We start from the raw sequence: 22,428 nt of genomic DNA, 5'->3' as shown, positions 1-22,428 counted from the left end.
GATGGAATTCATACATAATTCCCACCACTTCTTGTGAAACCCTACTTAGGTTTGAAATGACAGAAGACTCTTTTACCATGCAAAGGAAGGAAAGGCTCCCCACTGGACACCCACACATCAACAGGATTCCTCAGAATGAGGGTCAGCAGGGTCTCATCCAGACTCCCCAGCTCTTCCGCAGTAACCCGAAGGAGCAGCTGCGATCTGGAGGCTGCCTTGTCGGGTGCACTGAGCTCCAGAGACTCTACAGAGACACTGACATATCAGAACTGCTACTTCAGCTGTGCATTTAGCACCACACCCAGCAGCACCCACACCCAAACAGCATCAGACCCAGCAGCATCACAGCAAGCTCAGACAGAGCCTATATAACAGATCTAGAGATTAGTTCACTGCATTTCCTTACAATCAAACACAGCACTCAAATTTGGTTTTTGAATTTTGGTCAATATTGCTTTTGTTCTGTATTAGGCTATCAATTTATAAACTAATATTTGTTAGTTTATAAGTTGTCACAATATAAGTTGTCAGCATATTACATATATATCTATTAGACCTATAATTTAGACAAAGATTAAGATTACTTGTTGGTAAAAAGGACATGAGCCTTTCACTGAGTAATGGTTTGTGGCTTTTTAGGTATACTGATATACTGTTATTTAATCTTAATTATCTCATAATAATGTTATAACTGAAATCTGACATATCATGAATGTAATGAATGTTACATTACTGTTTAAAATATTACTATGTGTTACACATCAATTTTAATACAAACATACATGTATCAAAATGGAATAATTATTACAGAGACTAAGTACTAATTGTCATATAAATACAAATCCAACAGTACTGTATGTAAAACAGATCCAGATTTGTGTGAATTAGTATGGATTCATAAATTGTCTCTTGTAATCTTGGGTCTGCAAACGTTTTCTGTTGATAGCAATGCACATTGGATTAACACGATCCATGCCATGGCATCACAGTGGACTAATTACTGTACCTGCTGAAACATCATCAAGCTCTTCTGTATCTTCTGTGTCTCTGTGTTCTTCCATGCTGCTTTCCTGTAAGCACTCATTGACAGTCCATGCTATTAAGTCTGATACAGTCTGCATTGGCGTTCCATCCACTGTGTACAATCTGCAAGCAGCCCTTGAAAGTTCAAGTCTGCTGGTACACATGGAAAGCAGCTGTGTAACAGAAGATACAAAAATAAAACATGAATAAGTATAAAACAATATCTTTTTATCAGAAAAAATGTATGGCTCACCTCGCAAGGTGTGCACAGGTATCAAACGAATAGGTTTAAACCTGGCCAGTGAACAGCAATGGAGGTAACGGAGCACATTCTTTCTCTTCTTTGGAAATAAAATGCATTCATTCAAAAAGACTACTGACTTAACATTAACACAGGATAGACCCTATTTTGTGCAGAAGTGCAAAGGCAAAAAAAGAAACATTTCAGAAAAGAATACAGTCATTTTAGCTTTACCACACTAGAAAGAAACTACTCTCTTACAGTTGAAAACAATTGATATTTTCCTTCCAGCAACTTGTTTTGTTGCTTCTTGCCAGTTTGATATATTTCTAAGTGTATTATTCCTCTCTGAAACTGTGCTGATGCTTCTGAACTTTGTTCAACGTAGGGCCTGTTTGTTATTTTTTCACCCTCACCATTGGCATTGTTGTTGCAGTTATCAGCTGCCCATCTTTAAAGCCTGCCCCATTTCTGTAGGCCTTGATTTTCACTGGCCGCTGCGTCCGGGCAGCAGAGATCTCTTGTGAAATAGCCTGTACTGACGTCTCCTTCCTTAAAGATGTCAGCACTTCCTCAAAGTATTTCAAAGTGTTTTCAGCTTCTGAAGTAGAAAGGTCAGTCTGAAAGAAATGAGGTCACACACACTCAATATAACATTACAGTAATACATGCAGTAAACTGTTATTCGCTGATTTGCACTAAAGTATTTTTCATTTGCAACCAGACAGAAATAGAAATACAGAGATTTTTAGGCATAAACAGTTGCCAGTAAAGACACTTGCCTTTATCACACTCAAGCTTTTAAAAGGTCCGGAAGGGTTCAGCTGACTCTCCTTACAGCCAGTGGCGCAGTAGAATGAGGCACCAGGGGGCAGTTTTGTCAGAATGCTCTTCCCTCTTAATGCCCTGGCACAGGCCGAACACACAGCCATCTTCCGATTCTTACTAGACTGTGTGAAACTAAAGCCCTAGCAAAACAAAAAGAACTATTTTTTTTTAACAAAGAACTTACATTACATCAGGTACTGACAACACGAAACACGCTTACCTGCTGGTCTATTTCTTCTGTGCCGGAGACAGAGAAAGTGCATAAAGAAGCCTGATTAGCTGCTGTGATCTCCTGGTCCATCTCCGTGGTATAAAATGCACTCAGTACTTTAACCTCGGGAATCCAATCCCACTTTTGATTGGCAACTCCGTAACTGTAGGATTTGTATGTCTGAAATAACAGGAAATGATGACAGAATGTTGGAATCTGTATTCTAGTGTATGCTTCTCAACAGCACAGCAGCTTCAGCTTTAAACAGATAGTCCTTTTAGATGATTGTTAGCAAAGGTTGCAGCAACAACCAATGACAGCACGGAACACAGTGATTAAGAACATACAAACCAGCTGCATTCCGAGGGTGCGTAATGTACATGCAGGAGCGTGGAAAAGTGTTCATCAAGCACGAGGGAATTAATGCTGTTTACCTGAAGTACAACAGAACAGCCATGGACTTGAACAGCACTGTCTGTATCTCCAGGTCTTATCTTTGGCATTGAGACAGCTAACACCAGACCTGGGTTACTCATCAGGTGAAATGTCCTTTGAAATATTGAAAAGCGAATTAAGGCAAGAACAGCACAGAAGGTTTGGAATTCGAGTGTCTGATGTTTAGCTCAGATATTAAATACCATATACATTTTCTCTTTAGGGTGCTATTCTATAAATTCAGCTCTTATTCTAGCTTCCAAAACCCTGCTACACTAATTTCAACTACATCTAACCAAAGCAAAACCTAAAAATCAATGTTTGAAGCTCCTCTTTTCCCTTGTCCTCCCATTTCAGACTCTTATCAATACCTGTCTTCCTCTCTGAATATCCAGCGCTGATTGACATCATCAGGTTTCTTTTCCATTAACTGAATCTCGGTCCCAGACTGCACAGCCTCTGCCAGCACTCCCAGTACCAGTCTAGGGAACTTGCAGTTGATAATGTGTCCACCGCTGAATTCAAACTGCTGCCGATGGATCTGATGGATCTTCACAGGCTTCGACTGGGGCCTTGAAACAAAATTTGTAAAGCGATTTCTACCATAAAAATACAATATATATATAAACAAACATTAATAGTGGTAGTGGTGATTAAATATGACAATGAAATACGATTTGTTATTTCTTAAAAAGTACAGCTTCAAAGTGGACAAATTTAACTGAATTTTACAAATCAAACCATACCGCTTAAAAGACATTGTACCTGCATGTTTTTACAATATTTTTGCAAACAATTCCCAACCTGTATTTGTTGTACAATTCCATGTTAGTGTACTCTTCTCCTGTCGCACTGTGCAAATCGTTTTCATTTTCATCCAAATATCGAGACTCGTTCTGCCAAGGATACTTGAAGCTTGTGTAGCTTTCATCTATTTTGCGATGGGCTTTGGTATGTGAGTTTTCACTACAAAAAAATTGAAATGAAAGAAAAGCAATGTTATTAAATTTTTTTCCTGAGACAGACGATTTTAGTTTTATATACAGTAAAACTGGTCTTCCGCTCGTACTTACAATACTTCACTGACGATATCATCATTCACTTTGTTTTCTTTTTTTTCTGGCTGACCACCTGACTGAGTGGAGTCCTCATTGTGTTCCTCATTGCTTGTCACAACACATTCATTCACAATTAGCCTGGACCCCTCTGCAACTTCTCCTACAATTTCAAGAACTAGACCTGCAAGAAAGAAAGAAAGAAAGAAAGAAAGAAAGTAAGTACCGGAAGGTGGTATATTATTTGCACTTCCTAGAAACTGACATAGAAAACCTAATTTTAGGATTTTTGACACACAGGACAATGTGTAACACAATGCAGAGACAAGCCTGACTGCAGCCAGTATCGGTGTCCTTTACTTCTATGAGCACTAAATTCACCAACAACAATATTCAGTGTGACCCACCTCCATTGCTGCGCATGGCACAGTAGTTGCGAATCTGGGAAATATCAGATTCCAAATTGTTCAGGATCATTCGCTTCCTGCGCTCAGCCATGGTCAGCTGTGGGTCGATCCATTGCTCTCCACAAGAAACGAACACCTTTCAGCAACAAATACACAAGACAATGGGGTCTCCTCCACTGCTAAATAAGCCACCTCACATGGATTGACATTTACTGTCATTTATATTTATGTAAACAGGAATTATTTCTTTACATATTTCAGTTTTATGGTACATTTAACCAGAGTATTCCTTTTATTCCTAATGAACAAGGGTTCTACTCACCAACTGATCTCTCACTACGTCTTTAAGAAGAGTTATTTCGTTCCCTTCTTTGTCAAATAGTCTCCGAGCAGCAAACGGTAAATTCAGCAGGACAGTACATCTGCAACAGAATTGACTTGTCTGAAATAAACCACTCTTTGGCTTACCAATAATACCAGTGATTTACCATTCTTACATTATATATGTTGACACTATTATTAAAATGAAGACAGGAGGGAAAAGCTCAACACTTAAAGACATCTGACAAGTTTATCATTGTAGTCCTGAATTTACAGCAGTGTTTGATGACCTGTATATTATAAAGTAAAGCTTTCACACAAAAAAAAAATTTCATACGGACAATAACACATAATTGAATGGGTCATGCACTGACACTGAAAACTGAAAAAGCATTAGCAAACATTAAAATAGTGGCTGTTGGCCATCCTTAAGGTACCATGTTCTTTACCTGTTAAAGCATTCCTTTCTTTGTCTTTACCTTTCAAGAAACTGCTGAAACTCAATTCTGTGGATTTTTATCACACTGTCTTCTTCTGAAGCGATGGCTTTTTGTACATTTTCTTTCTGCTTCTGCTTGGCTGCAGGTTTTCGCCTATGAAAAAAATGGCAACATTATTGTAACTTGATACATGCACTTTATTTGGATCATCATAATCTTATAAATTCTGGTGTGGAAGTTGATGTGACTAAGGCCAGTCATTTTCCTCTTCAGCAGAAAACAAAGCTTCCATTCCTGGTGACTGTACAAAAACTACCTTCTCTGCATGAGCTCCAGCCCGTCCTACCAGGGTGTACAGCAACAAGTCTGACTTTGTTGTGTTTGAAATATGTGCATATTCATACAAGAAAAAAAAAAAAAACCCATAATGTTCAAGAGAAGAGTGACACTGCAAATGCTAATGCTAAAACAGATTTTAAAACATTCCTTTAATTCTGTATTTAGGAGTATAAGAAAGTTGTGAAGTACGAGCAATACTGAACGTGCAAAGAATTACAAATCGATAACATTATATAAGTGTAAAAGTCAAATTAGTTCTATTTGCTCAACTGTATACTTCAAAAGGGTTAACTTTATTTACTTTGCACCAAAATTGACTTTTTGGTATGGCAGAGTGAGTTAATCAGGAATTACAAATGAAATGTATGCTTCAGAGATTTCAATTTCAGGCTTGAATTTACCTGAAAGATTAATTTTGAACATTTGCATTTTTCCACACTGTTCAGTGGCCAGTGTAACGACAGGTGAACCAAAAATGAATAAATTCAATTTACTGACATGGTACACCTTCCCATACTGTATTTCGACAGCACTTGAACTAATACATTGAAAACAGTATGACAGTGAGTTTAAATTTATAACACTGTTAAAATACAGACTCAACAAAGATAATGAGGTCAGTTACTTTTTCTTGAGCATGTTTGTAATGTCTGGTCCAGTAACCGTAACTGCCTTGAAGTGGTCCTTGTGTCCATTCCTTAAAACCTGCAGTCTCACTGGTGTGTACCCATCTGGCTTCTTACTGGCTGGTTTCTTCAGTGGTGGAGCATTTGGAATTAGAGATCCTTCAAGTGGCCAGTTAAAATCCTGAGTTAAAAAATATCAACAAAAAAACAAAACCAAAAAACCCATTAATTTAAACTATATATTGTAATACACCAGTACAAATTGTATGATTGGATTATTAAGTATCTTGTTTATACAAATAAGAGCTACTCCAGCTGTCTAAAGTATAGTTTTGTCAATTATAAGTTCAGTCAATTATGGGTTTTAGTTAATGGGACCTTGCATTTACATGTAGATCAAACATATAGCTCCTATGGCTTCACAGTAAAAGAACTAGCCAAACTGAATCTGAAATAGTTTGAAATTATTTTTAAATAATTTGAATTGGTTGGCTCTGGTTGTTTTTAACAGCGTTAACAACTTGCTGTTTGATTTAAAGATACTAAATTCATTCATACCTGCTATACTTTTACATAGAATCTGGTGTATGTTACACTCTGGTGCTCTGTTGGCTGTCTGAAAGCTAAACACAAATCTATCTGCTTTATAAAATGGCATATTACACTTGCTATGCCCACACATAACAGTTACTGCATTTGCATTAATGTATCCCATTGTATTAACAATAGTGTTGTTTCTTCAAAATAATGCTTCTGCAAAGCTCTCTATTGTTGCAGATTCTTCAGCTAACTGTTTGAAATTTGCTAGTTATGCATTTCTATTGTCAGAACAATTGACCAGTGCACTTGATCTCTCATTTTTATATTTAAAAAAGCAGAATATAAATAAATACATAGAAATACATTATTAAAAACATAATTTCAGCAAAAGACTGAACATGAAAAAGCAACATACAGCTAAAACTACAGCTTAACATTCTATTCTTTAAATCAAAAGCTGAGAAAATATTTTTTTTTTTTTTTTTTGCAGTATTACTGTACCTCATTCAGTTCTCCATCTGGCAGCACTGGCCACATGTAAGTGAGTTTATTCCACAGTGGATTTCCCACTTGGGAGTGTTTCCACTGTCCTAGTCTGGCAGTCCCCTCATGTTTCATGGCCCATCTGAAAATTACATTAAATAATAAGATTGAATCAGATATTCAGTTAAAAAGGAATAGCATGTAAATTGCCTTTATTTTTTAATAGGACATTGCAAGTGATGCATAGAAAAATAATATTAACAGATGCTCAAGGATTTACACTATAGTTTGGTTTTAAAATACAAGCTTGTGCAGGGATTCTTTTTAAGCAGCAACAGGAGCATGTATATTTGGATCACTGTGGTTTAATGGTGGGATAAGCTTGTGTCCCTAAAGTTTCAGTATTCTGGGTAATGTTTTTTTTTTTTTTTGCTTTCTGGTAAATTCGTGGAATAATGTCTATAGTATTGAGCTTAATGCAAGCAAAGCCAGTAAAGTAGGACATCTACTAAATCAATAGACAGATATTGCAGTCAATATTTCTACGTGACCACTAGGTGGAAACCAAACTACGTTCAAATATGTCCCCAAGATTTCTTGTTTTCCCTCTGGTGTTTGTTTACAGCTGGCACGATAAGGACACTTCCTGGTAACATCCCAGTTACCAAGGCATCCGTGAGACCCTGCTATGCTGAAAGGCACGCAGCTGCATAGAAAATTCACAGCATCTATCAAAAGCCAGCGTTCATGTTCTAAATTTAGAGGACGGGCAAAGCCATATGCGATAGTCAGGCTCATTCACATCTTTTGTGTTTCATGATATAAAAATATAAAGTATTAAATGTGTACATGAAAATATTACATTGTAATATTATATATATATATATATATATATATATATATATATATATATATATATATATATATATATATATATATATTATATATAGATTATATATATTATATATTATATATAATATATATATCTATATATATCTATATATATATATATGTAAAATGCATTTGATCTCTTAAGCTGGTGTCACTTAACCTTGTGGAAAGCTATGAATAACAAAATGATGCTCATAATAAAAGGCTTGAATCCAGCTTGAACACATTGAAGATTCTGCAGGTTCTCAAAGGCATACAGTAAAAACATCACCTTGACTGACTTTGCTTTTTTTAATGGCCTCATCAAAGTGCACTTGAAAACAACAGGGCAAGTGTTTCAGTATAGCATCCAGCATATTGTTTGTGTTTTCTTTTTATATAGTCTGTAGGTGTACAAGGTTGCAGATTTTTATAATCTATTTAAAAAGGTATGTAAGAGTATCACACCCTTGTTAAAGGTAAAACCTATAAAAGAGAATATTTTAAATGTGTTTCGTTAAATTAACACACGTATTAAATGGCTACACCAATTCATTGTACAAACCTGTCAAACACAGATGCTTTATACCAGTAAGAGGGGGGGGGTGTGTGTGATTTTTTCTCCCTGTAGCTGTGGGTTGCCCCACTAACACTGAAAAAATATGGGAATCCACTTCCTTCAAAAAGTTGGCCCTGTCATGTATATGAATCTCACTGTATTGATATTAAATCCAAAGGATGGTAAAACATTTGTTCTAAATCCTTTCAGTCAAATAAAAAACCTACCTGTCTCTAAAAGATTTTTTTTTATTGTTGTGTTTTGTCCTTAGGAATTTTAGCTAAGGTATTTCATCTCTGAAAAAGGGACACGGCCACAGAAATGTAATTCCTCTCCCAGGGCAGAGATGTTCAAGCACTGGGGGACACTGTGAAGGTTTTTTGCAGCACTGTGCCATAGCACCCAGTGGATCTGATATCCCCAGTTGCTTCCTTACCTCAGCTTGAGCTGAGCACCCTTTCCATACTAATAATCCCATTCCAACTGCCTTGCACAGCTGATGCTATTTAAGGAAATAGGAGACACCTTCTCTTGTGGACTGGGAAAAGGGGACTGCGATGTTCTAAACTGTGTCTTTAACATGTTACCCCTGCAGTCGTTACATTGAAAGTCCCCCCCAAAGATTTAAATCAAGCCCCAGTCAGCGCAAACCACAACGACCCCCCCAAACTAGTTGTTGTAGCCTTATGAAAGGGGTGCTACCAATAATGTTTGTTAGCAGCTCAAACAAAACTGACCATGCTTGTCATACACATATAATTAATGCTGCTATGTTCATATCTGGGAAAGATATTAAAATTAAAAACATATTGATGTGAACTATTTTTTTTTTTAACTTTTGGAAAACATGACCCTGACATGACAGCAATTTTCAATATGAATCGGGTGCTGTTAGTGTTTGGAGGATTTAGCAGAACACTGAAAATATAAAATTGGCATGTGAATTGGGTTATGAGATGTTAGCAGTTGTGGAGAATACATGACATCCTGGTGCAGAAAAAAAACTCTGCTCTTTTAATTAATTTATTAGTAAATGAAAGCTCATAAAACACTGTTTTCTTGTGTATACATTCAGTGGTTGGTAACTGAGTGCCTATAGAACTATTGAGTACAATCAATACGCTGACAATACAAGAGCTCCTTGCTCAAATACATTACTATTTCTTTGTGTCATTTAGCTACTTAAACCAAATAATTATAATGGACCTCAGCATTCTAATAACTGAAATAGTTTAACATAATTGTATTTTTTTTTAATTTTTGTTTCATCTGGAAATAGTTTTAAATTACAGGCCTGTTTTTGTTGTACGACCAAAACAATTATGAAAGTAAAAAGAATTGGGTAATTAAAAGGTAATTTCTGCATATCAGATCATACATTTTTTTCAAAAGTGCTAGCCTTCATCTATTCCATGTTTACTTTTTATCCCTGCTTTTGCTGATGCACTACCCCATCAAGCCTGACATTTAAATGAGCGAGTATTCAACACAAATGTAATCATTTGTACTGCATCCAGTGCGGCACCACACTGAGATGATTGCTGTGGAGAGTCTTTCACAGTCCCCTGAATGGGGGGGAAGAACGAGACGAAATGTTATTAATTTACATTTTTCTGTGATTAACTTTTATGCAAAGGAGGGTCTGATCTTTCTCCTGTCTCACCTGAATCATGTGGATCATCAAAGACAAATTGAGCATCACTTCTTTAAAAGACAGGATTTAAAATACCCTACAGCTGTGCTGCAAAACAAAGAGAGTAGGCCCTGAACTTTTCAAATGCAACACAAACAGAGAAAAATGAAATGTCTCCTCCATGTTTCACAGGAGCAGAAGGGGGACTAGATTAGAGTTTAAATAGTGCAGGAAGACGTATCTACTCACAGACGTACATACAATATATACAAACAAAAAATAAAAACATGTAGTATAAATGTTTTGCAAAAACGACCCATCAAAAGCTACAATTATGACGACAAGCTGAGATTACTACCATATTATCCTATTGCCAGTGACTGTCAATGCTTGCTCCTAAATCAGCCCTCATTTCTGGAAAAATACATGGCTAGGTCTGGTAGTTATAGTTTCTTCCCTCTGCCTGAGGGCTCCTGTTCAACTCCTCATTGAACAGATGACTTTGCCATGCGCACCTGAGATCCAGAAACGGTATCTTTAGCATGAAGTCAGATCCCAACCCTATAACTGGCACAGCCAGAGTTCTATTTGATGAACTTTGTGTTCAGAGGGTTAAAAAAAAAAGACTTGTCGTTCAATAAACCCATGAAAATAACTGACTCAGCAACAGTTTAACCAGGAAGTTCATCCCTTTCCTTTAGCGATACCAATAATAAATCCTATAGCAGTGCCAATGACTATTTATTTTAGATGCTACTGTAAACCCCAGATGCATCCCATGACATGTGCTGCTCTATAAAGACAGCTTAAAATACAAAACTTACCAAGAAGTATTATTTCCAATGCATTTTCAAGAAATAAGAAACATGGAATCTCATTCATGGGTCTAACCAAATACAGCATGGTATATAATAGAACACAAACACTACCCACATGATGCACCTTCAAGAAGGAGATGCTTTTCATCAGTCACTGTTTTTCAATGCCAATATAGTACCAGTACAGTACTTTGGGAAATGTTGGTATTAGTTCCTCTATTCACATACTGTACTTTCAACATGTCTGTTTTTTTTCTTTTAATAAACTAGCTTCACATTTTACACAAATACTCACAGCATCCAAAAATACTGCAGATAATTAAAATAAGTGCCCTCTAGTGGCACTACAATGGCACTATACCATTTGAAAAAGAGCATTATAAATAATTCAGTAAATTGTGTGCAATCATAGCAACAAATTTAACACAAATGAATACGATTTGAGAAGCCATTTACTGTCATTGACTAACTGTATGACGAGGGTTATCTGAAACAAACCCTAATGCTTAATCAGTATAAGGTGACATGATATGTCAGAGTTAGGTAAATTATATCTTTGTTAAGAAATTTAAAAAATAGTGATGTAAGAAAATATATAAAACCACACACATATATATATATATATATATATATATATATATATATATATATATATATATACATACACACATACACACACACACACTGTATAACGTGTTATCAAGAAAACTTAAGGCTTTCCCCTCTTGTTCTCCACATAAAACAGGATGCAGCTCTTCACAGCTATCAAGACATGTTAGCAAGTTCTATCCTCTGATTTTTCTTTCAAGTGAAAAAACTCATGTCTGTGTACATTACTATTTTCATGGCACAGAATCACTCTGTTTTATATTGCACAAAGGCTGTGGCTAATTACAGAAAGACAGGAGCTGGCTTGCCTGGAGGCCTGCTCTGCCACCACTGTGAGTCAACTCTTCCAGAGTCAACAAGCAGGTAGCGGGTGAAATCAAATTCCACCTGACAGTTCAGTAGATCCCATCACCTAGAGTTAGGAAACAGACAAGCCGTTTGGTGGACGGAGAAATTTGAAACAGATTGTTCCTGACAGAAATCATATCACAGAGGCTGCTTTCTGACAAGGTCCGTTCGAATGTATGCACTCTGTGCTTGCAATCTGCTTCTCACAGAGAGAGCCAGTGTTTAGAAAAAGACATTGAGGTTGACAGCTCAGTGTAGAGTGGTTAGCAATTGCCTAAATGCTTGCTTTTCCCTTGGATCCGCAAACACGAAAGGCCAGACATTAGAACTGTGTTCAAAACCTGATGCTGTTACTGGTGTTAGGATTTGAACTCACAGGACAGAGTCAGTCAGTTTACAGTTTCAATGCACTAGACATGGAGTCAATCTTTTTATGACAGGTGGAGGGACAGGTGGGGACGGGGGGGAGCAACGTAGGTGTGGGATCCATAAACACTTGCTTCGTTGACTACTGAAAGAAAAACACGTTTTGATAGACCTTGTCTTAAAGGTTAGCAAGCATTATTCTCCAAAGGTATCAAATTAATGTTCTGTGATTTGTAGGGTTCTAAGTTCCTTATCTCTAATCCCCATTTTGCAAACATCGCTACTACAAAGGAAACGAAAAAAAAAAGAAAACATCTGCATTAAGGCAAAACAATGAACATGTTTTTATACCTGCCAGTAATCCTTATTCTAATGTTCTCTGTATGTGTCTTACCTGTCTCTGAGCTCACTTTCAACTCCTTAACCTTTAGACTCACTGACTGCCCCATTCCTCTTTCAAATCACATGCCAATGTGACCTTTCAACTCTGTTAGCCTCATCCACTGTCTCTCAATATAAATGTAGAGTAGGCGTGACCAACATAGTTGAAGTTCACATCACACTTTGAAGCTACTTGCTGTTTAATTAATGCGTTTGCTGATGGAGGTTTAATTGATTTCAGATTAATTTTCCTTAGTTAAGCAACCATGTCCATTTGAAATATAGTTATGGGCCTTGATTAAGTATTTCTGTTTTATGTTCAAATCCCTATTGCAAAGATGTGCTTTGTTCTCTACCGATACATAATCAAGTAATGCAGTTGAGCCGACCCTAGTCACATTTTTTTGGTTTCTTAATGAAAAGAAAAAAAAAATGAAATCACATTGATGTGCTGACATTTTTAGTGCCTTACTGCCCTACAGAGGCCATAAACAGACAGTGAAAACATGTTGCAAAACTAGCAAATGCAACTGATTCTTCATGCAAACTGCCAGCTGCTCCCTCTTCATTTTAGCAAAAATCTATTACCTCTGTGCAATAAGCTTCATTTGTTACCTTTAGAGATACGACAGACACACCATTAAGATGATGACAGTACCCATAAGAAAGGGCATCACACAGTTGGGTGATAAAAATTAAATACCTTTTCTCTCATATGCATTAGAAACGGGGCTGTGACTGTGACCGAAATGTGCATCAAATCTGTAACTGTTGAAAGTACTAGTGTTGTAGTGATGTTGGCTCAGAGGAGGGGGTGGCTGAATCTATTGCTTTGACAAACTTATGTATCCCCCCCCCCCCCCCCCCCCCCCCCCCCCCCACCACCCCCCCCCCCCCCCCCCCCCCCCCCCCCCCCCCCCCCAGTATGTGCCACTCATGCAAGAATGACAGGCCCCCAGCTGAGCTGCATTTGGAAATGCCACTGAGCATAGTGTTCTCGCTTCACTTCTCTTTGCTGAGGCAGGTACCGTTGGGAATAGTGTGCGCGAGTGTGCCGCCGAGCCTGCCCCTCCCTTGCTTCCTCAGCCTCTGCTGCTTTGCGGATGTTCAGCTGAGTGAAGACACTGCTCATGTAGAAAATGGCTCCCACTGATCAAGTCATTGGATTTGGGGACATTTAACTTCTGTCAAAAATCTTGTAATCAACATTCTGAGAAGAGCTGGTAGTAACTGCGATTCAGTTGACATGACAGTACACAGACGCGGTTATGAACTGAAGAAGCCATGGCAGGGCTTTACCAGTATATGCAATATTAGAAATATACATTTACTGATTGATTTGTATTCTACTGATAACTTGCCAATGTATTGTGTAGTTCAATCAGTTTTAAATAAAATAAGAAATGAAGTAATAAAAAAGGTCCTGCGAACTGTGTTTACTCTGACATCCCACCTCCTTCAGAGAACATCTAAGAGCTTTTATACGTGCATATGGCCTTGAGCTTGAACTGGAAGTATAAAAATCTCTCTCTCTCTCTCTCTCTCTCTCTCTCTCTCTCTCTCTCTCTCTCTCTCCTCTCTCTCCTCTCTCTCTCTCTCTCTATATATATAGCATATACTATCTATATTATTATAATATATATATTATATATATATAATATATAAAATTCCTGATATGATAATATTAAGGAAAAAAATAACGATTTTTTTATTTGCTAAAAGTTTTCAAAAGCAATAGTGATCTTTTCTGAAAATTCAGTATATGGACAAAGTGCTGATATACACTTGTATTTCTTATATTCTTTATAGAATATCAATTAGTTTATTGCAGTCTATAAATCTAGTCAACAACAAAAACAACAACAACAACAATAATAATAATAATAATAATAATAATAATAATAATAGATAATGTAGTTTTTGCTTCATCAGCACTCTATCAAGTATTTCATTATTTAAATTAATTTTAACATTGCCAGAAAATCTGATAAAATATGTATTCTGTGGTAATTGAAGCAAAGAGCACTTCAGTATACAATGTTCAATTGTCTGTCACTAAAGAACACATCTGTAATGTAGATTGCTCCCTTGCCAAGAGCACACTGACTGTTAACAACATGCTGGCATTTTCAAACCAATGAATGGCGTGTTTTTTAAGGGTTGCTGGAAGCGACAAAGGTCTGAAAAACGTGTTAAAATCCCAACTCAACTTGTGGCACTGTAACTTACAATCTCTAATGTGCTGACGCACAACGATAGCTGGAAATGCTCCGTAATTATGGAATTGTATGATATGAAATCTGTTATCTTTCCAGTCATACAACTCTCTTGAAAAAAAAAATGACATTAAACCTTAAAATAATTGTAAAACAAAAAACAAACCCTCTCCCACCTACAGAAATAAAAAAAAGAGTCTCATCACAAATTAATCTCATTGTCATATAGTGTCATATGCAACATCTGTATACAGTGCATTCTAGTTGAACACAAGCACATGTTAATAATTGCTTTATATTGTAAATGATAAAGGAAATTGTATTCTTTCACCTACAAAAACAAATTTCTACCTGTAGCACACCTGGAAAACACATTTTTCATGCACATCATGCAGCAAAATAGTTTTACGTTTCTAGCAATTTAACTTTGCTTATGTGCACATTTTAGAACTTCACTGATGAGTCACATGAAGATGCATTTTCTTGTCTTTGTTTGGAACTTGATAGAAGATGTTTTAATTATGCAGGAAGGGACACAAGGTCTAGCTGATTGCGTTTTTAAAAAACAGTTTGTAGCATATTGTCACCTGTCACAGAAGAAGTTATATACAGTATTATTCCTGGCACTCACAGCCCTGTTATATACCTGGGTGTTTGGATGGATGCTTTACCACTGAATGAAGGCTATGCTCCCAGACGAATACAAGCTGGCTTTTCTCCATTGCCACTGGTTACCCAGTTGGGATATGTCCTGTACAAGGTAATGGAGCATAGAACTAGCCGGGTGGCTCAACAGACTACTGTGCGGAGGTGACCCCCTCTGCATGCAGAGACTGTGAATTCATGTCTCAGCACCAGTTGGACTGGGAGCTGAACTAATCTAGCAATGAATTGGCTTTCTGGACCTTGACTGTGCCAGGCAGATAGGCTGTTCTTCTCAGGCAGGAGGCGAGTGCTTGCATTTCAGGGGAATTCCACTGACAAACTGGAACCAATGCTTCCACTGCCAAGTGTGCAGCCCTGTTCTGATCTCAAAATGGGTATTGGGTGAGCAGGAGTAGGGTTAGCCAGCCACCCATCTCATTAAAGAGAGACGCAGAGTTGACTGTACAAGTAAACTGAAGTGAACCTAGTTACACTAACCCCTATTAAAACCTGCCCAATGTGTTCCTATGCCAACAGAGTTTATTTAAATGCTGTCGAAAACCTGAAATAATCTAAAAAATAAAACAAAAAGACAAAAAACTGAACCACGAACCTCAGTTTAAGGGATTTCTATAAACAAATACTTTCACCCAGTATGACAAACTGCCTTATTGGTTGATCAGCATATAAAATAAACAACACCTGTTACTCCACACATTTGATTCAGCAGCATGGTGATAACCTTCATTTCTTTACATTCTACTGCAATTAGCATTTACCACTAAGATAATACAGACTTTTACAACTAAGAAAGTACAGACTTTCCTTCCAGCAATGCCTTTTGGCTGCTGAGAAAATGTTTAAGACATACTCTCGGTAAATGAAATACAAGAGAATTAATAATTAACAATGCAATCAAGTCTTGCAAGTCTTTTAAAATAATTTAAACTGCATTACTACGTAGAAAATGAGGTTAAGAAGTGAAGTTAATACATACTTCATTGGGTAGAGCGCACTTCAGGAAACAAGAATGAGAAGAAGTGCTTGTTTTTACGTAGATCAGGGGCAGGAACCAAGTACATTTTAGAAACTTTTTTTTTAAATGTTTCTATTCTAATTAAAATACTCAAAGCAATACCGCAATCCTTTTTACAACTGTAGGTGTTTATTGCTGAAGCTTTCTTGCCAACCAAAAACGAAATGCAAACAAACAGCTATGCCGATTTAAAATTACTAAGCAACCTTTCAGATGAAATACGCACAAATGCACGGACAGACAGTTTTGCTTAAACCTGTTTGAGCCATATTATATTGTTGCAGGTAAATAGCAAAGACATTTTTGTAAAATAGTAATAAAAATACTAAAATAATTCTACTTAAGTATTGATTTAAACAAAATACACAAGGGGATATTGTATATCTTCAAGAAAACAGAAGATAATATACAGACGTTTTGTTGTGGGCCCAGTCTATTAGTTTCACTAACAGTGAATATTAAACTACAGTCAGCGTCATGCTCCTAGGTTGTTTCTTTCTAGTTTTATTTTTAATATAATTCTTTTCAGTCAAGACACTTCCCACACAACCATAGTTGACAAAACATCTTGATAAGTCTTGCCATGTCTTCAGCATTTTCAAAATTCGCCACTTCACAGCATCAAGAAAAGATCATTACTGGGGAAATATTTCAACCTCTTCCTCAGGGCGACCTCCACTTTCATAAGACAAGTTGTTTAAAACAGAGGGACAAAAGGAGCGACATGTTTCATTTGGTTCTTCTCCTCCTAAGTTTGACCGATTGCCTGCTGCATCAATTTAAAAGGAGGCATAACATTTTCAAATGGCATTTCTTTATTTGTTAAAAAAAAAAATAATAAAATGCCAAGAACATCATTAGAACAAATGCCAGCTCTGTCAGTGACAGCTGCTCCCCCTGAATACTGGGAGCATTGCAGGAGTGCGTCGGGCAGCAAACCCCTTAGCGGTCTGTAAAGTCACTATTGGGAAAAAAACAAAAGCCTTCCCATGCAACTAACACAGATGTGCCCATAGCAAAACTGTCAGAAACAGTTAAGATGATGGCTACTCACAGTTCATTATTTCCTTCTCATGGGTCACTGGGTGACAATCTGGGTCAACAAGCTTCATTGGCTGATACAGTTCCGTCGTGTGCCACTTGATCTGATAAACTTGCACCAACAAATCTATTCTTTACACTTTTGAGTAATTTGGGTTTTCTGTGTCCCACTGCTCACCAAGTTTGAGGGAGGTCCCCAATAGGGCACAGTTTTATCTTGCAATAATCAAAGTGTTATTGTTCATACTTTAAACTAATTGCTGCCAATGCATATTGTTCCCACCACTCTGCCAAAATTTAGGGATCATTTGTTAAGTTTTAATGATGTAACAATGTCAAGTACTATAGAAAAAGTTATGACTTCCACTATATTCTATACAGGTACTTGCATTATTGTTTTATTAAATAATTACAAATACATATATTTTAAAATAATACGTCTTGCACCATCATCCATAATCAACTACCCTGTCTTATGATGTATTCCATGTTGGTATTTCAATATATTATTTTATTGTTATTTTGATATATAATTTGTATGTACTGTTTTTGATATAAATATTTGAACTTCAAAATGGCTTGATAAAATAATTGGTAATGTCACACCACAAATCACAGCTGTTTATAAATTGTTTACTCCTTTCCAGAAGATTGAATAATAACTAGAGCACATGAACATGAGCAACAAGAGCTGATAAAACATAATTAAAAACCATTGCTCTGTGTAAGTAAGTACTTAGGTTAAGTTGCACAGCCATTAAACAAAACGAGTCGCCTTTTATGCGTACACATCTGCAACTGGCATGAAAGGTTACAAATGTGTTACTTGTAGATCTTACATTTTTTATGGGGTTTAAATGAAATGTGAAGTGACCAATGTTAAATTGCATTAAAGATGCAAAAGCTATGAAAAGGCAGAAAAACATAACCTACACAACACAATTTTAATCGTATCACACAAATGCAAACCCAAAAGGGTAAAAGTTTACCAAAAGTGCTGAAGAAAAAACAAAATGGTCTATTATTATTATTATTATTATTATTTATATTATTATTATTATTATTATTATTTGTAGTTGTAATTTCAAAAGATATACATTTGGTCATATTTATCATTGGGTGATTGGTCTATTTGTCCAACAGATATCAAAGTAATAATTACCTATAATTAATGGCCCATTTCTGACACGGTAAGTACAGTAAACCCTCTGCCCTAACCCCTGTTGCCTAACCCTAACCCTAACCCTAACCCTAACCCTAACCCTAACCCTAACCCTAACCCTAACCCTAACCCTAACCCTAACCCTAACCCTAACCCTAACCCTAACCCTAACCCTAACCCTAACCCTAACCCTAACCCTAACCCTAACCCTAACCCTAACCCTAACCCTAACCCTAACCCTAACCCTAACCCTAACCCTAACCCTAACCCTAACCCTAACCCCTGTTGCCTAACCCTAACCCTAACCCTAACCCTAACCCCTGTTGTGGATAAGTTTTAAATTGTGAATACTGCAAATACTGTTGACTAACACCATCAACTATTTGTCTTTATCTTACGTAAAAGAGAGTTAAAAAAATTAATAATAATAATAATAATGATGATAATAAGTCTCCTTATTTTCTTCCTATCTTGATTTTTTTTTTCTTTTGCTTGAATCGGTGCCTGTCTGTGAGCTCGAGGGCTTTAGAGATATTTCAAAAAATATCTGGGAAATCAATCTTACAGGAAACTGAAGGAAAACATCTAATGTCATTGAACAATAACTATCAGTTGTGTCAGTGGCCTACCTTTGAGCTGAGGCCTTGGGGTGTTTGTCTTCTAGTTTTCTCACCAGTGCCACTGTCAGCTGGATGCTCTCCCTTAGGGCTCCTGGCAACACTGACTGGGTGTCAATGGGTCTTGGAACTTCTTTTTGATTGGTGTCACTGACATTGAATCCTGAATCCTAAGGAAAGAAGCAAAACACTTAAACAATTATTCTGTAACTTATAGATATCAATTCCTATTTAAACCGTTGTTAAACCAAGAGAAAATATTGGCCATGCGTTGCACAAGCAGAATGTATTAATATTTCACAGTACAATAATGCAGTATTGTTATTAACAATGCTAACAGAGTAACATTAATTTCATTAAGAATTACATTTCTGTTCCTAGAAGAATGCACAATGCTTGGGAAAACCATAGGAAAATAAAGGTTAAAAAAAGTAAAGAACTGCATCAGTCCTACCTGTGGAATGTCTGTGTACTGATTTTAGCTGCCCTTGTAAATTTGGGCTATATAATACCAAACAACAAATGGGTTAAAAAACCTGTGAAATCGGTCTTTGAAAGAGTTCTCTGCGTCCTCCCTCCAGCTCTACAGACTAACCTCATTGGCAGAGCTGCGGGCTGTCTCCTGATGTTCTGTAGACCAGGCCCCAAGGTGCTTCTCTGTCTGGGTCACCTTCTCTCTAACATTCAGCTCCTCCAGGTAGGTCAGAACAAACTCAGGGTGGGCCTGTAGGAAAGGGCAAAGGCATCAGGCCAGCTTGCTGGAGACACGCCAGGAATCATGGGATAGCACTTCATCGAGTGTGTTCATGCAGTGTATTTTATATGCTGTACATTATGTTCAGAATTTTTTATGTTTTTAAACTTTCATTTTATATATATACAGGTAGGGAATGTTGTACAGATATTAATAATTTTTTCAGCAGTATAAAAGCCAGATGAAATGCTTGCTAATATAATGGTAAATTAAAAGACCAATGTTACAAGCCACTGCCATGTTTATTATTTGTGGAGAGGGGAGTCGGCAATCAAAAAATAGATTGAGTTGCAATTTCAATATTTGTAGTTAAATCAATGAAGAGATAGTACACATTGTTGCACGTCGACCATGTACTGTAATTTTTGAACTTTTAATAATTGTTTTCACTACAAACCTTTGAAAAGATCTGTCCATCTTTTCCAAAGCTCCACTGCTGGTATGTGTTGCCTCTGACCCTGGATTAAAAAACAAAACAAAAAACAAAAGCAAAAAAAACACACACACACACAATTTTAAACCAATATGCTGAGACAACACTGGAAACATGACTAACTCCAGACAGAGCTGCAGGACAGTATGAAGAAGTGAAGGGAAATGTTAGCTGTTTCATGTACAGCAGAAGAGTAAAGGAATGTAAAGAATGCACATACCTTTTCTGTATGCTTAGTTTATATCCTTCTAAAGTTGGACCATCTGCATTTTCTAATGTTATTGGCTGCCCACCAACTGCAAGGCAGAGCTGTGGCAGAGCCCTGCTCAGGATAACCCCAGCCTGCAATACCAGAGGGGAAAATAAGTCTGAATAAGTAAAAAGAAGCAGAAAAGAAAATAAGATGTCACAAATGGTGCGGTCATTGTGCCTGAGTAACACTGGGACATGAACAATGACAGAAAGTGAAACACTACACTCAACCAGCCCAGTTCAGAATCAGTGATCTCTTACATAACAAGAGTGGCATCTTACAGTTCAGCACAGAACATTTGCTACTTTCATTTGTCGTTTTTTATTGGTGCACATTTCACATAGCAGCGATTTAGGGTCTATAACATGTCACTTGCTGTATTTTAAGATTTTTTTTCTTGTATATTGAAGCAACACGGGCACTATGAGTGTAAGAGGAGATGACAGTGTGGATAAAGTCAGAGGGGCAGGTTTTTATGCTTGGGAGGGTTATAACTGTCTCCATGTACGCTATGGATTCTCCAGGTATCTTTATTTTAGGAGATCAAGAAAATGACCCCACGATTTAAACAGATTGAATTGATTTTACTGATAAGATTGTGATTATGTTATTTAAAGTTACTGTTTGCCTCAAACAAACATTTCCCAAGTAATAGCCTTCCATAGCTCAGTACAATGAAAAAGCAAAGCACCATGGCCGAGGCAGTAAGCACAGCATATAGAACAAGACAATAGTTTATGCATAGATTCATCAACACTGAGTGACTTCACTATATCCCCATTGCTGAGGATATCATTATATCCCTGTTCCCGGGGACAGGCTTCCTTGGGGTGTATTGCGTGAACAATTTACTGAAGCAAAAGTTTAATTAATCGCAATATTAATGAACAGGCACTGGTTTTAAGTGTTACCAAACTTCACATCAAGAAAATTAATAACTGCCCTCTTGTAACATTTCTACATGACCATATAATATAACTCTAATTTAATAACGTCAAATAACCCCAGCTGAAAACGTGGTTTGAAAGCTCAGACCAATGTGTCCTACAGTGCACACTTTTGAAAAGCTTCAAACACTTTAAGATGCAATATGATGTTGTAAGTGTTCCTTTTATGTCCAATCAAATTTTTAATCTTTATTCATGAATATGTACTGCATATCAACAAACCACTTTACATAAAAAATAATAAGGGGACGTCTAAAAATGGGTTAGGTTTTCTCATATTATGTGTAGTGATGGCTGTGAACATAATTAAATACACTGCAAAAACGAATGTAGGTGAAAGATTTACATTTTTCACTTAAGCACAAATCATATTTGCTACACTGGTAACAAATGAACCACAAATGAGGAACAATGGAGCTCATGCTAATATAACCATGATTAAATCTTTTCATGTGAAAAACTGTGAAACACATCAATCAGGAGTACAAATAAACCCCCAAAACTGTGAAATGTTGTTAAACCAGTGCAGGAAACTGGAAAATTCCCATAATCACGAGCAAAAAGTCATGAAATTCCACCACACATGCTGTGGTCAGGCTCATGTGAAGACTCTGGGGCTTTGTACTGTGTGTGTTTGATTACTCGTTGGAATAAGAAATGCTGAACTGGAAGTTACCTAGAAACAAACAAAACAACAGCAACAAACATCAACTAATAAAGACACACAGCCCAAACGATCCTTGCTCTGAAAACATGCTATACAAGTTTCCAAGTTTGCATTGCTGTGTTGC

The 22,428-nt window shown here is 36.9% G+C and overlaps 1 protein-coding gene across 1 annotated transcript in view; it reads right to left on the bottom strand.

Annotated features, from left to right (window-relative positions):
- Window positions 1-22,428, bottom strand: part of LOC121330074 (doublecortin domain-containing protein 1-like) — an 85,064-nt gene that overhangs the window by 17,714 nt on the left and 44,922 nt on the right. Inside the window, exons 16-33 of the mRNA XM_041276344.1 lie at window positions 20,658-20,779; window positions 20,402-20,462; window positions 19,846-19,974; window positions 19,263-19,420; window positions 6,968-7,091; window positions 5,926-6,107; window positions 5,001-5,114; window positions 4,523-4,622; window positions 4,201-4,336; window positions 3,812-3,977; window positions 3,543-3,704; window positions 3,110-3,310; window positions 2,738-2,852; window positions 2,313-2,483; window positions 2,047-2,232; window positions 1,681-1,884; window positions 1,007-1,196; window positions 77-244 (exon numbers count right to left, since the gene is read on the bottom strand). Of these exons, the coding sequence (XP_041132278.1) occupies window positions 77-244; window positions 1,007-1,196; window positions 1,681-1,884; window positions 2,047-2,232; window positions 2,313-2,483; window positions 2,738-2,852; window positions 3,110-3,310; window positions 3,543-3,704; window positions 3,812-3,977; window positions 4,201-4,336; window positions 4,523-4,622; window positions 5,001-5,114; window positions 5,926-6,107; window positions 6,968-7,091; window positions 19,263-19,420; window positions 19,846-19,974; window positions 20,402-20,462; window positions 20,658-20,779 (2,689 nt within the window). The remainder of the gene's footprint in view (window positions 1-76; window positions 245-1,006; window positions 1,197-1,680; window positions 1,885-2,046; window positions 2,233-2,312; window positions 2,484-2,737; window positions 2,853-3,109; window positions 3,311-3,542; window positions 3,705-3,811; window positions 3,978-4,200; window positions 4,337-4,522; window positions 4,623-5,000; window positions 5,115-5,925; window positions 6,108-6,967; window positions 7,092-19,262; window positions 19,421-19,845; window positions 19,975-20,401; window positions 20,463-20,657; window positions 20,780-22,428) is intronic.

Source organism: Polyodon spathula, chromosome 17, assembly GCF_017654505.1.
Source record: "Polyodon spathula isolate WHYD16114869_AA chromosome 17, ASM1765450v1, whole genome shotgun sequence".
Taxonomy (NCBI): Eukaryota; Metazoa; Chordata; class Actinopteri; order Acipenseriformes; family Polyodontidae; genus Polyodon; species Polyodon spathula.
Note: the sequence above shows the minus strand (reverse complement) of the source record. Positions and strands in the feature narration are given on the sequence as shown.